The following is a 14,542-nucleotide window of genomic DNA, read 5'->3' on the forward strand; positions in this document are numbered from 1 at the left end:
GAGTCCAGGTTGGACCCTGGCTGGGGGCCCCTCGATAGGGTAGGAGAGTAGCACTCCTCTTCCATAATCTGCAGCAGGATCGCTCCCACAGATCGCAGGGAGGGAGCTTCCAAGCCGCCCTCGCTCCACCTACCTCTCTCTCCTGTCTTTTGCGGCTGCACACACAGGGCTGCCATTAACCAAGATGGTGGCCGAGGTTTCCCTAAGGGGCTGATGCCTCCGCTGCCATCTTGGTTGATGGCACACGTCTGTGCTATGCACACGCATCCCTACCATCAACCAAGATAGAGGCAGGGACACCAGCACCTTAGGAAAACCTCGGCCGCCATCTTGGTTAATGGCAGCCCTGTGTGCATAGCATGCGCAGCGGCAAAAGATAGGAGAGGTAGGTAGGTGGAGCAAGGGCACGGGCAGGCGGCTTGGAAGCTCCCTCCCTGTGATCCGTGGCAGCGATCCTGACACAGATTGCAGAAGGGAAACACAAGGCAAGGTAGGTAGGTGTCCGTGCGTGCTTTGCTGGGGCCCGGAGCAGGCTGGTGCTCAAGGGCCCCAGCATGCCTGTTGCCAGCCCTGTTGTTCACTAACCTTCGTTTAAATTAATGAGAGTTTCCCCACGTTCAGAAATAATAAGGATCACTGGTTAGCTTAAAAGCTGAAGTTTGATGCTTCCAGTCTTCTCACAGCTACACCAGAGAAGGAAATAAGAGGGGGAAGCATGTGAGCCTGAGGCTCATGCATGTAATGTTACTTCTGAACCATGATATTATGCTGCTTCATTGCAGCAGAGATGTGGAATGTTCACTCCCTCTCCCTAACATTCTCCACCTATAGTAGCCTTTTCCCAACCTCCCATCAGCCCTAGCCAGCAAGGCCAGTGATAAGGCATGATAGAAGTTGTAATCCAACAGCATCTGGAGAACATCAGGTTAGGGAAGCCTGAATCAAAAGCAATAGCCAGGCTATATATGACATTATAGGCTATTTATGACTTCATAGGTTAAAACAAACACCTTGAACTTAGCTCAAAAACAAAAAGGGAGTTTATATGTACTCTGTGGTCTTCTCCAGCCAGATGCTGGGTCCATCTTTTGGAACAATTGAAAATTCCAAACTGTCTTCAAGGGCAGCCCAATCTACAGTGCATTTTGGCAACCACACCAAGAAGCTCCCCATGCCAAAACATGCACAACAGTTGCTAAACAGTTAACCTCCCAAAAGATGGTCCTTTCAGGGAAAAGGTGAAAAAACAAAAGCTGAAAATAATGCATTAATGGCTACGCAGTCACATCAATGGCTCAAAGCAAAGCTAAATTCAAAGCACTCCCTAGCTGTAAGAATGCTCCTTATGTGGAGTATGATCACCTGTCAAGAATATACATATCCTTTATAAACAACCCCATCCTGTCATCTGCATCTTTGTCTTATCTGGATTATCAGTTTATGCACCCTCATCCAGTCCACCACAGATTCCAGTCATTCACTGAGGACTGTACCACTCTGAGTGAAGAGGAAAAGGTCATCTTTGAGTGTCAGCACTGTACACCAAACTTTTAGACTCAGCAATTTCATGTAGATCAGCGGTTCCCAAACCTTTTCCCCCAGAGAGCACTTGAAAATAGCTGATGGTTTTAGAGGGCATCTTAAATTATTTTTCTGACTGTTGTAGCAATTATAACATGCTGTGCTAGGTGCTGTATGATTTTTAATTATGTTTTTACAGACACACAGCTGACCACCTGAACAAAGCTCACCAACCACTGATAGGCCATGGACCACAGTTCGGGAGCCTTACAGAGATGTTAAAAAGCATGGGAGAAACATACAGGACAGTTCCCACAGGGGAGAGTGTGATGTCCCTGTATTTTAATATCTGTAAATATGGTAGACCCTCCGTGGCGTAGAGTGGTAAGGAGCAGTAACGTAGCTGAAGCTCTGCTCACAGCCAGAGTTCGATTCCAACGGAAGGAGGAAGTCAAATCTCCGGTAAAAGGGGTCAAGGTCCACTCAGCCTTCCATCCATCCGTGGTCGGTAAAATGAGTACCCGGCCTATGCTGGGGGGTAAAGAAAGGCCGGGGAAGAAACTGGCAATCCCACCCCACATCTACAGTCTGCCTAGTAAACGTCGCAAGACGTCACCCTAAGAGACGGAAACGACTCGCACTATAAGTGTGGGGACACCTTTACCTTTTTTTAAAATATGGTAAGTACGGGTTTATTAAGCAATATATGGTAAGTGACTGAGTGAGAGGGGGGAGTACATGGGCTAGAATGCTTGAGAATGTTGGATGATTATTGGCTAAGTGTTTGAATGGTTGAAGGTATAAATGAGAGAATGACAGTTGAGTGGGGGAGTTGTGGGGGAGTTGTTGAGAGGAGTGATTGGCAGAGTTCTGAGGGAGGTTTGGATTATATTTGGCTGGTATTTAGGCAGAATATATGACTGGAAACATAAAGAGTGACACTATATGAAACCATACGCTTGTTGAACATTCCTAAAGTAATCTTGTTATTTCCTGGTGTTATTAAATAAATACTTTTATTGGTTTACCAAAAGCCTGATCCTTGGCTGGGGATTCACAGACCAGAAGGGAGGGCAGGGTAATTACCAAGGCTGGAGGGAAACTGTATCAAATAAATTATGGCAGCGGTAAAGTGAGAGATATTGCAACATCGGCAAGCATATAGAGCAACCCAGGGCTGTATACTTTATAGACAAAGTACAGGGGGGTTGTGGATGGCAAGGGCACTCAGACACATAGTAACAAGATGCCAGAAGGAGACTAAAGGTGAAGTCTCAGGCAGTATTGTTTACAGGAAGTGACTGGTAGTGGTGCCTAGCAGTGGGATCTTGTGAGATCTGTGCTAGAGCATGTGAGAGATCAAATGAAAAATGAGATCCTGACAGGTGGTGGCCCTGGTGAGAGTATCACAGGTAGAGCCAGCTGGTGGAATCATTACAGAGAGCAATTGTCTCCCAGAACCACCTTCAGGAACTGCACTGCAAGACAGAAGGCAAAGCACTAAAGAGCAGCACCTCCTACCGCCAAGCCACACATGCCACCCAAAAGAACTGCAATGTTTGGTGGTATTGAAAGATGGACTCACTCAACACAGGGTGATCAATACAAAATGTGTAAATATGTGGCCACTGGGTCCTGCTTCAAGACCTTAATTAATTGCTAATATTTGCAATTTACCTTCAGATAAAATATTGATGATCTTGGATAAGGAATCTCTCCACTCCCCGCAACATAGGGCCATTTCACATATGCAAGAGCAAATTCAGGCTTACCATCACTATTTCACAAAATGGAAATAGAAAGCTGATGCCACAACTCTGCATAACTGAATTATTCTGCAAATATCCAAGTTATTTTCCCTGATATTCAGCATAAAGGTAAGGATGGCAATAAATATTAGTTGCTAAAGTTAATTAAGTACAGACATTTCCAAGTCAGAACTACATCTGGATACGTTCTTTTTAAAGTTACAATCTAAATTAGTTCCAAATCTATCAGTTCAGCTTTCTCTCCCACATGCAGGCCTAGTTCATTAAAGGACAGACAATTTCAAAGCTCAGCTCAAGCCAATTGTATTATAAAGCTGGGTGGGATTGTTTTTAGATTTCCTGACATGGAAAGTGTCCATTCACTGCCAACTTTGGGTTCACTCTGACCACTGAATTCCAACATGTGAAGCCAGGCAAGTATATGTGGGTGGAACTCAATGCATTAGGGATTCCATTCAACCAAAGGGGGGGTTAATTTTAATTAGACAAGGAGGGAGGGACAGGAGAAAGCAGTTTCCTGCAATAAAGGAAAGATTTGTATATTTGGACATATTGGGAGTCACACAGACTTTTGCTCTTTGTTCATCAGAATACATTCTCAGCGTTACATGACTTTACTCCTACAGGTCACAGATGGTCTGAAGGATAATTAACTGCCTAACAACACTGTCCCTGTGAAGCTGGTCATTGGCTTCCCCACCTCTAGTGCAGTTCCTCTATTATCATTCTGAATGAGATCAGGGCTTGTCTACATAGTGTCGTATCTGGTCCCGTCACTTCCTCATAGAGAGTTTCCACGCTTTGGTTACTGTGGGACCTCTCCCTATTGTGTGGAGAGTTTCCTTACCATCCTCATATCTGGCATGGTGCTGAATAGGAAACTCTCCACATGATAAGCAGGAGTCAAGCTGTAACCAGTGCTTGAACTTTAAGCACAGAAGCAGGAACTTATCATAAAGAATTGGCAGAGGGAATGGATTAAAACAGTGTAGAGACAATTCTGCTGTAGCCATTGATTCAGGGCTGGAGGCAGAATAGCAAATGGTGCCCCACATATAATAATAATGGAAGTCACATCCAACGAGTGCCACTTCCCCTATCTGATAGTAAAAATACAGCAATAATAAAATAATAAATAACAATTTGCTGTACTTTTATCATACCCAAGACCAGCTGCCTCGGGTTGCCACCTCACTCTTCCTAATGATAGGAGCAGCCTTGAACTGATTCCACACTAGAAACAATCCTTTAGCGGAACTTCCGGGAAGGGTGACTTCGCTTGTGCCTGCTTTTGAGACGGGCTCCCGCCTCAAAAGTAGCTTATTCAGATATAAATCAGTCAGAACATTTTTTTTTTGACTGATGAAATTTCTCCCGGGCAGGGAGAAACGTAGAGATCAACCTCAAAAGCCTATTTTTGTTGGGAGCACTGGATTTCATTAATTTATGAGAAAAGGTCCAGCCAGCAATGCCGGACGGACTTCCGAACAAGCTCTATCTGATTAATGCGATACGTTTATCTTTTCTTCAAAGAGAAAACGGACTAACAGGCAAGCACCCTTCTTTCTATTATTTTTTTTACTTGGTTTAAATTGTTGCAGCAAAAAGAGATTTGTCAAATGAATCAGCTTTAAAGAACTTCTGGGTGAGCTATTTCTCTGTTATTCACGAAATTAACAGCTTATCTCTGTTTCTATTGCAAAAAGCTGTCCTGGAAGTGCATTCTAAAGATATAAACAGAAGAGGGATTTCTATTCCGAGGAACATTATATTGTCTGGGACTATTCTCTTTTTGGTCTATTTTATTTTGACGAATCTGCTTCTTCACGACGCCACTAACTGTTTTGATGCTGGGAACTAAATTTGTTTTGTGTTCTTGAACATAGAGAGATAAGGCAGGCTGCTCTGTTTATACTGTGATGTCATCAAGCCTGGAATATTAACCCAATTGTTGCTGAAATAAGAAGTGGTTCTTCTTTATTTTTGTTTTGTTTTGTTTTCGTGGTTTTAAAAATGGCAATCAAGAAAGTGGCTGAGAATCTGGAAGTAATTGTGTTTCAGAAAATAATGGATGAGATTGAGATAACAAAACAAACCCTGTGACAGGGCAGTAAGGAGCTGAAAATTGAACTGAGCAAAATGACGCAGGAGCTTAAAGAAATAGGGGATCCTGTGAGAGAGGAGAATGAGATCAGAGATGAGAAAAGGAAAAATAAAGGGAAGATACAAGCCCTGGAGATTGGAACAAATGTGGAATTGGAAAAAGATCTGGAGTTTATGGATATTAGAAATAAAATCTACTGTTTGGAATTTAACGTTATCTCTGAAGAAATTAATGACGTTATCTCTGAAGAAATTAATGAAGATATTAGAGATAAAGTTATCAATGGCTTGGATAATCTTCTGGACGGGAATGACGTGATGGAGCTTGATATAGAGAAAATCTATGGAATTAACTGCAGCCATGTGACAATGGAAAAACTCTCAAGAGATGAGCCAGTGCATTTTGTAAAAAAGAAGAACACAGATATGACTTTACAACAATATTTCAGCAACTTATTCAGAATTGATGGCAAGAAAATATTTGGGATAGAGGAAATTCCCATCAGACTCTTATTATATGACTATGGCTATGACAGCAAGATTATTATGGAATACTGATAATGGAAGATTGGACACTGAAATTACTGGATTTAACAGGACTATTGAAGATGGAAGATGGAATTAATATGGATAATGGAATAATGGCTATTGAATTATTGGACCTAACAGATTTTGATGAGATGGATTAATCGATATGTTTATTTGGACTATGGTTATGACAATAAGATTATTATTATTATTAACGAGATGGATTAATCAACATGTTTATTTGGAGAAAAATTGATAGATATATTTCTTAAAGAATTGAAACCTCTCTTTGACTTTTTGTGGAAAGAATAAAGTAATGTTTATGAGATTTGATGATTAATTAAGATAACTACTGGAGGAAAGTGATTTTATAATATAATTTAAGAGACAGGATTGTTATATATTGTAGACCTACAACTGATTTGATCTGCGACAAATGGGAAGTCAACATTTTAGTTTTTTGTTTAATCATTTTTGTTTTGTTTTGTTTTTTGTCTTTGAATGTTTTATGATTTTGTTTTGTATGTTTTATGAAAATTTGAATAAAAATTATTGTAAAAAAAAAAAAAGAAGAAGAAACAATCCTTTAGCCTGCTTAGACCTTAAAATCATCTATGGAAGCACCACCTCAGAGTGCCTCCTCCAGCTGAAATTCAGGCGGTGGCAACAAAAGAGAGGACATTCTCAATGGTGGCCCCCAACTCTGGAATGCTCTCCTCAGGAAGCTTGCACAATGCTCACTGTACAATCCTTTCAATGCCAGGTGAAGATTTGCCTTTTCTGCATCCATAGTTTTAGCTGCAATAGTAACAGTTTTTAGTGTTTTAGAGTACCAACCTTCTCAGCTAGTAATTTTAATATTCTGAATGTGGATTTCGTGTTTAGTACTCTGTTTAAATTGGAATTTTTTGTGACTGATGTTTATTAACATATTTTAAAAATTTGTTCACTGTAGTGTTGTATGCTGTTTTTATTGCAAGTCCCCTAGCAGCATCTTGCATAAGGTGACGCATAAATTTAATAAATAATAACACCCCAAGCCATAGTTTTTATGAAGGATGTGCAGTGTGCTCAACAAACAACATACCAAATATAGTCTTACAATCCCTAAAGTCTTCTTAATGTTATTTAATTATACTTTGGTTCACAAAATTACAGGCAATCAAGAAAACTGCCCAACGACAGCAGCAACGTTCCTCAGAAAACACTCACACACATATGCCCTTTGGCAAAAGCAGTATTCAATTAAGATTCATTAACGCATACCAATTAGAAGCAGCTATTTTTAACTACATCAGATCTGAAATACAGATGGGAGGCTACCCTTCTGAATATGCAGCAAGTGAGTACCATGTACAGCACAGTTCATTTTATCATCTCTTGAGGGTTTCTTTTTTACAAAAGAGTGTGTAGTATGTAGAAGCAGTGGCAAGCAAAAACAACACAGAGGAATACCTGGAAAATACATTAAGTTGGTGAACAGTAAAGGATTTTGATATTTTGACATCCATATGTTGTATAAGAAATTAACAACATCCCAAGCTCCTGTCTCCTCTGCAAGTCTGTCCATGAAACTCCTCCTAAGCCACATCACCAGAGTGAGGTATTGGCACCACCCCTGCAGAGGTGGAAAAGTAACAGACTGTGTTTAGGGAAACTTGGAATGCCCTGAAAATGCACCACATTCTTGGAACACCAGTAAGCAAACTGCACTCTATGATCCTCTACAACAGGGATAGCCAATGTGGTGCTTTCCAGATGGTGCTGGACTATTGCTCCCATTATCCATGACCACTGGCCATGCTTGGTGGGGCTGATGGGAGCTGCAACAACTTCTGGAGGCCACCATGTTGGCTACCCTTGCTCTATACTGTTTAAAATCAGTGCTTAAATGTTAAGGGTTGTGTCTAAGTAATTTGTCCTAAGATCCCCTTCAAAAAATACCATATGACTGACAGAAAGCCACAGGTAATCTTCACATTTTATGTCAAATCAATGTCATATGTGCATTATTTTCATTATCCAATAAATGCCACACTGTAAGAAATGAAAGCCAGGTTTTTTTTCTTTTTTGAGGGGATAACTGACGTACAGAATTTATAATTATGAGCTACAAATATAATTAAGGTTGCAATCCTATGCATACTTTTCTGAAAGTAATTTCTACTGAACATAATGGGACTTTACTTCTGACTAAACATGCATAGGATTACACTGATACAGTAAATCCTATCCTTCCCACCCACCCCCATGTTGATGGATGGGGAAGGGGTCAGGATGGAGTGTATGTTGTTCCCTGACTGCCTTTACCAGCAATGAGGAGCATTTTTCTCACCAGCGTAACCAGTGGTAAGCCCCAAAATAGGGTTTTCAGAGTGGGGCACCAACTCTCAGGCCCCTCAGCTGAGCCAGCCAGAAGGTGGCGGCCTGGAGCAGAGAAAAATAAGAAGGAAACTGCCTTTTCACCTTCCACCCTGGCTAGGGTGAGCAGAGGGACTTAGGATGCAGCAGTGGATATGTCACTCCACTCCATTACTCCCTGGCTAGGCTTAAGATTGTTCTGCCCATTGAACTTCTTTTAAATAATATGTTGTGGTTCTTTAGCATATTAACACAATGGGCGGGACGGGAGGAACAACCCCAGAAGGCCTGTATTTCCAACAGCAAGAAAGCCACATAAAGAAAAAAGGTGCAGGTAGTCATATTCATTTCTCCCCTAACAAATAAAATCATAGAATAGTAGAGTTGGAAGGGGCCTATAAGCCCATCTAGCCCAACCCCCACCTCAGTGCAGGAATCCACCTGAGGTAGATACACAAAGGACTGCAATGTGAGGGCTTATTGAGGGTTTTTAAAAAAAACATTTGTGCTATCCATGGGCCGTGCATGCAGTAAGGTCAGCCAAAAGCATGGTGGTTCAATACTGAAAAGAGAAGCCATCACCTTCCACAGTGGATTGGCTTTTATTATTATCATCATCATCACCACCACCACCATCACCAGAGGACTAGAAACAAAGCCCTATGAGGAGAGACTGAAAGAACTGGGTATATTTAGCCTTGAGAAGAGAAGGTTGAGAAGAACTATGATAGCACTCTTCAAGTACTTGAAAGGTTGCCACACAGAGGAGGGCCAGGATCTCTTCTCAATCGTCCCAGAGTGCAGGACACAGAATAATGGGCTCAAGTTACAGGAAGCCAGATTTTGACTGAACATCATAAAAAACTTCCTGTGTTTGAGCAGTACAACAATGGAACCAATTACCTAGAGAGGTGGTGGGCTCTCCAACACTGGAGACATTCAAGAGGCAGCTGGACAGTCACCTGTTGGGTATGCTTTAAGTTGGATTCCTGCATTGAGCAGGGGGTTGGACTCAATGGCTTTATAGGCCTCACTGCTACTATTCTATGATTCTATCATCATCATCATCGTTATTATTTACATTTATATACCACCTTTCCTCCAAGGAAGTCAAAGTGGTGTGCAAGGTTCTCTGCTCTCCATTTCATCCTCATAACAACCCTGTGAGGCAGGTTAGGCTGAGAGACAGTGACACCTAGTGAGTTTCACGGTTGCATGGGAATCCAAACTCTGGTATCCCAGGTTGCAGTCCAACACTCAAACCATTACACCACACTTGCACTCCCTATTCTTATTTGAGCACAAAGAAGAAATATAGAAGAACATTTGGTCAGCTTTTCTTGAGACTTATTTGTATTACTTATTTATTTATTTGATTTATAAATGGCTTCCCATAAAACACTGCAACAACAATTCATATGGCCAAAACACCTTAATCAGTTCATATCCTCCTTTCCTATTTAGACTTCCCTTTTTATTTTTGTTTGCACTTTACCTTAATTGTATTGCTCAAAGACCATAATGAAGTTTTTAAAGTACTTGTGCCATCACATTTACACAACCATAAAGACAAGAAACATCGTACAGTACCCAGAGAAGCTGTATACAAGCCCTTTGACTATCTGTCCCTTGCTAAATGCAAGATTGCAACAATCTTCAGAGCAACAATCTTTCTAAATGTGGTATTAGCTGAAAGAAGGGAACTGCAGCTCTTTCCCTTATAGATTCCCGTGGTGCTTCATCAGTGAGATGAAGTGGTTAGAGCAGCCGTTCCCAACCAGCGTGCCTCCAGATGTTGTTGGACCACAACTCCCATCAGCCTCAGTCAGCATTGCCAACGGTCAGAAAAGATGGGAGTTGTGGTCCAACAACATCTGGAGGCACACCTGGTCCAACAACATCTGGTTGGGAAAGGCTGGGTTAGAGTGATGAACTACAACCTGGGAAACCAGGATTCAAATCCTTGCTCGGCCATTAAGTTCACTGGGTGTCCTTGGGCCAGTCACTGCCTCTCAGCATGACCTACCTCACGGGGTTGTTGTGAGGATAAAATTGAGATGGGAAGAAACATGTATGCCTTAGAACTCCTTAGAGGAAAGGCAGGATATAAATGCAGTAATAAATAAAATTTTAAAATATTATTTTTTAAACAGAAAGATCATTCAGTATCTCACCTGGTTTCTCTGAGCCATCTTCTGCCCCCTTTTCCATCTAAGCACAGGCTTGAGTGAAGGCCATTCTTTTTCCTCCTTTGTAGTGATGTGGTCCCCAAGATTATATGCAGCTTCAAATATAATTGGTGATATCACATCTTTGACTCTTCTCTGTAAGATTAAATGATACAAAAGTGTGTTGAATAAATGAAAGCACAAACTGGGATCTCACTGGAGGTGCAGGGAATACCCAAGAGAAATGACAGCAATTTAACATCACCTCCCTCTTCTCATCCACACTTCCTTTTTCAGTCTACCAGTACCTCCTTCCACACCCAACACTGAAACGATGACATTTTCAAATTTTAGGCAGAAATATGAAGTTGTGAAACTATCGTTAAGCACCCAAACATCTCTACTCACATCTTTAAATTCTGCATCTCCTTTGGAGAAGCAAAGCTTTATGTTTCTGCTGTAGCAAAATTTGTTATTTCCAAACAGAAATACACATTCAGACATAAACGTGGGAAGACGGTTAGCCATTATATCAGGACTACTTATTGTTTTATCATTTGCTACTTAAAGGATAGATTCAGGCACAGAGATGAAGAGATGAAGCTAATGTGAAAATTCTCACTATGATGATCAATTAAAGTTGGCCCTGCCCTTAGGCAAATGGAGGGAACCACCTTAGGTGGCAGCTACCAGGGGATGTGGGCAGGGCAGCAATGGAAATCCTCCACCTATTACTCTTGAGGCCTCCTGGTCATTCCCCTCTGTTGGATCCATCACCACTGATGAACTATTCAATAGTTAGGGAAGCTCAGAGGCTGGCAACAAGGGAGAGGGCCTTCTCAGTGGTGGCCCCCAAATTATGGAATGATCTCCCTGACGAGGTGTGCCTGGTGCCAACACTGTTATCTTTTCGGCGCCAGGTCAAGATTTTCCTCTTCTCCCAGGCATTTTAGCATGTGTTTTTAAATTGTTTTTAAAAGATGTGTTTTAAATTTGTATATTTGTTGTAATGTTTTTAGTTACTGTAAACCGCCCAGAGAGCTTCAGCTATGGGGCAGTATATAAATACAATAATGAAATAAATAGCAGGGTTGGGATGGGGATCTTGTCCTTCACTTCAGACTACAAAATGTCTTGGGACAGCTCTGAGATCAATAAAACATGACTTACTGCAGACCTGGATATTTATGACCTAGTGTAAGTGATGTATGAACCAATCCTCACAGTATTTACACATGAATTACACACCCAAACCCACTTCCACTGGTGATTACAGTGAAGGGTTATAGCTTTGGAATGGCACCTTTTGGCCAACAGACAGTAATGCTTTCAGGGAAGGACTCACTGTCTTCACTTGTTCGGAGGGGCTGGTATAGCATGGTCTGAGAGTTCTGAGATAGATAAAGCATTTGGAAAGTGTAAGAAGTAGATCAGCATGCCAAAGGCTTATTAAATTAAAGATGACATTTGGAAGAGTAGCTGGCAGCTACTTGACAACCTGTTACGTTCATTGCTTGCAGTTATTGCATCATTCAAACATTTGCTAGGGAACAAAGAATAACAAGCAATTAAGTCTGCCCTTTGTAGGATCCAAGTCCTGATTCTCCTTTTTTCTGCCACTGATCGTAGATAAAGCAGAATGACATATTGAGAAAAGAAAAACAGAAATGGATATTTGACTGCACCCTCCCACAAGGAATTTGCAGAGCTTTCAAAAATGACAGCGCTTAAGGTATGAAAGAAAAGGTAAGGTCTTCTTTATGACTTATTTATTTATTGCTATTCATTTAAAAAAAAGCAAAGCGGTTTACAACCACCACACGTATATAAAATAAAAAACATGTGAAAATTTAAAATCAGACTCATCAACTAATACAGAAAGATTTTTTAATTGCCTGCATAAGCTTGGCACAAGCCCCCCGTCCCCCATTTAAGCATCCATGGTAGCCTTCTGTGAACAGTAGCTAAGGGGCCAGACACAAAAAGTGAGAGGGCCCCTCTAACCCCCTGCACTGAATCATGGCTATTTCTTTATAAGCATCCCATTAGTGGTGAACTCAGGTGGTTGAGTGGCAATATTAACGGAGGCAAAACAGGTCCATGAAGATACAAGAGGAAGTTATCACCACACTCAGAGAAAGTTCGAGGTCTGCAAAAGAACAATTAAAATAACACTTAAGTGGAGAAGGAAAACAGCCTGATAAGGACTAACTATGCTCAGTAGCCACAGAATACTATCAAATGGAAAAGAAAAGTGGAAAACTGAAGGAGGGGATCAGTGGAATAGCCTGCTTTAGCCCCTTACAGCTACGGCAGGGTTGTCGAACCTGTGGCCCTCCAGATGCTGCTGACCTACAACTCCCATCATCCCTGACCGCTGGGTATGCTGGCTGAGGCTGATGGGAGTTGGAGTCCAACAACATCTGGTGGGCCACAGGTTCTCTAGTCCTGACTCACAGTATCATGGGGGAGGGCATAGCTGGCTGACACCCCTGAACAGGAACACTCTGATTTGTGATTTGGTTTGTATGCCATGAGAAATTCATCACTTAAAAAATGAAATTCTTCTGTGAGTCCAAAGTATCTGCTTAAGAGGGGGCTATTGGATACATCTCTGAGTGGTTAATTGTCCCTGTCTTGCCTCCTTCCAATCAGCCTCCCACAGAGGCACAGGTCATTCTGTTATGGCTCTACAGAGGAAGGAATTGGATCATTCAGTTATTCCTAAATTACATCCCTACCCCCAATGGAGACTGACTGAACAAAGGCATCCCCAGAGCAGCAATTCACCATGCAGAGGATAGAAATACCTGCCCTCAGAGAGGCTGTCTCCTTCCAAATCAGGAGGCACATTGACTCACTTTTCTAGGGTGGGGAGGGGGGTATCTCTTACTGTTGTATTCCTGCACTGCAGATCCTACATTGAATGGGGATTTGGGCCAGATGCCCTCCATAATAATTAAACAGTATTTTTTTTAATCATTAATTTTTATTCAAATTTTCAAAAACAAGAAACAAAGCAAAACAAAAACAATTAAACAATAAAATAAAATGTTGACTTCCGATTTGTCGCAGATCAGTTATAGGTCTACAATATATAACAATCCTATCTCTAAAATTATATTATAAAATCACTTTCCTCCAGTAGTTATCTTAATTAATCATCAAATCTCATAAACATTATTTTATTCTTTCCACAAAAAGTCAAAGAGAGGTTTCAATTCCTTGAGAGATATATCTTTCAATTTTTCTCCAAATAAACAAATTGCTTAATCCATCTAATTCAAATCTGTTAGGCCCAATAATTTCAATAGCCATTCTTCCATTATCTATATTAATTCCATCTTCCATCTTCAATAATCCTGTTAAGTCCAGTAATTTCAGTAGCCATTCTTCCGTTATCAGTATCCCATAATAATCTTGTTGTCATAGCCATAGTCCAAGCAAACATATCAATTAATCCATCTCGTCAAATCTGCCAAGTCCAATAATTTCCATAACCATTCTTCCATTATCAATATTAATTCCATCTTCCATCTTCAATAGTCCTGTTAAATCCAGTGGTTTCAGTATCCATTCATCCATTATCAGTATCCCATGATGATCTTGCTGTCATAGCCATAGTCATATAACAAGAGTCTGATGGGAATTTCCCCCATCACAAATATGTCCTTGCCATCAATTCTGAATATGTTGTTGAAATATTGTTGTAAAGTCACATCTCTGCTCTGGGTGCATCTCTGCTCTGTCACATATTTGTAGTTAATTCCATAACTTTTTTCTATGTCAAGCCCCATCACATCATTCCAGTCAAGAATTCTGAGTATGTTGCTGAAATATTGCTGCAAAGTCATATCTCTGTTCTTCTTTTTTACAAAATGCACTGGCTCATTTCTTAAGAGTTTCTCCACTGTCACATATCTGTAGCCAACTCCATTGATTTTTTCTATGTCAAGCTCCATCATATCATTCCAGTCCAGAAAATTATCCAAGACATTGATAACTTTACCACCAAAATCTTCATTAATTTCTTCAGAGACAACGTTGAATTCCAGTCAACTTTATTTCTAACATCCATAAACTCCAAATCTT

General features: G+C 40.9%; 1 protein-coding gene across 1 annotated transcript in view; it reads right to left on the minus strand.

Annotated features, from left to right (window-relative positions):
* ITGA9 (integrin subunit alpha 9) overlaps positions 1-14,542 on the minus strand; it is a 350,162-nt gene that overhangs the window by 163,448 nt on the left and 172,172 nt on the right. Inside the window, exon 16 of the mRNA XM_061585893.1 lies at positions 10,457-10,606. Coding sequence (XP_061441877.1) covers positions 10,457-10,606 — 150 coding nt within the window. The remainder of the gene's footprint in view (positions 1-10,456; positions 10,607-14,542) is intronic.

The sequence above is a fragment of the Rhineura floridana genome, chromosome 10 (assembly GCF_030035675.1).
Source record: "Rhineura floridana isolate rRhiFlo1 chromosome 10, rRhiFlo1.hap2, whole genome shotgun sequence".
Taxonomy (NCBI): Eukaryota; Metazoa; Chordata; class Lepidosauria; order Squamata; family Rhineuridae; genus Rhineura; species Rhineura floridana.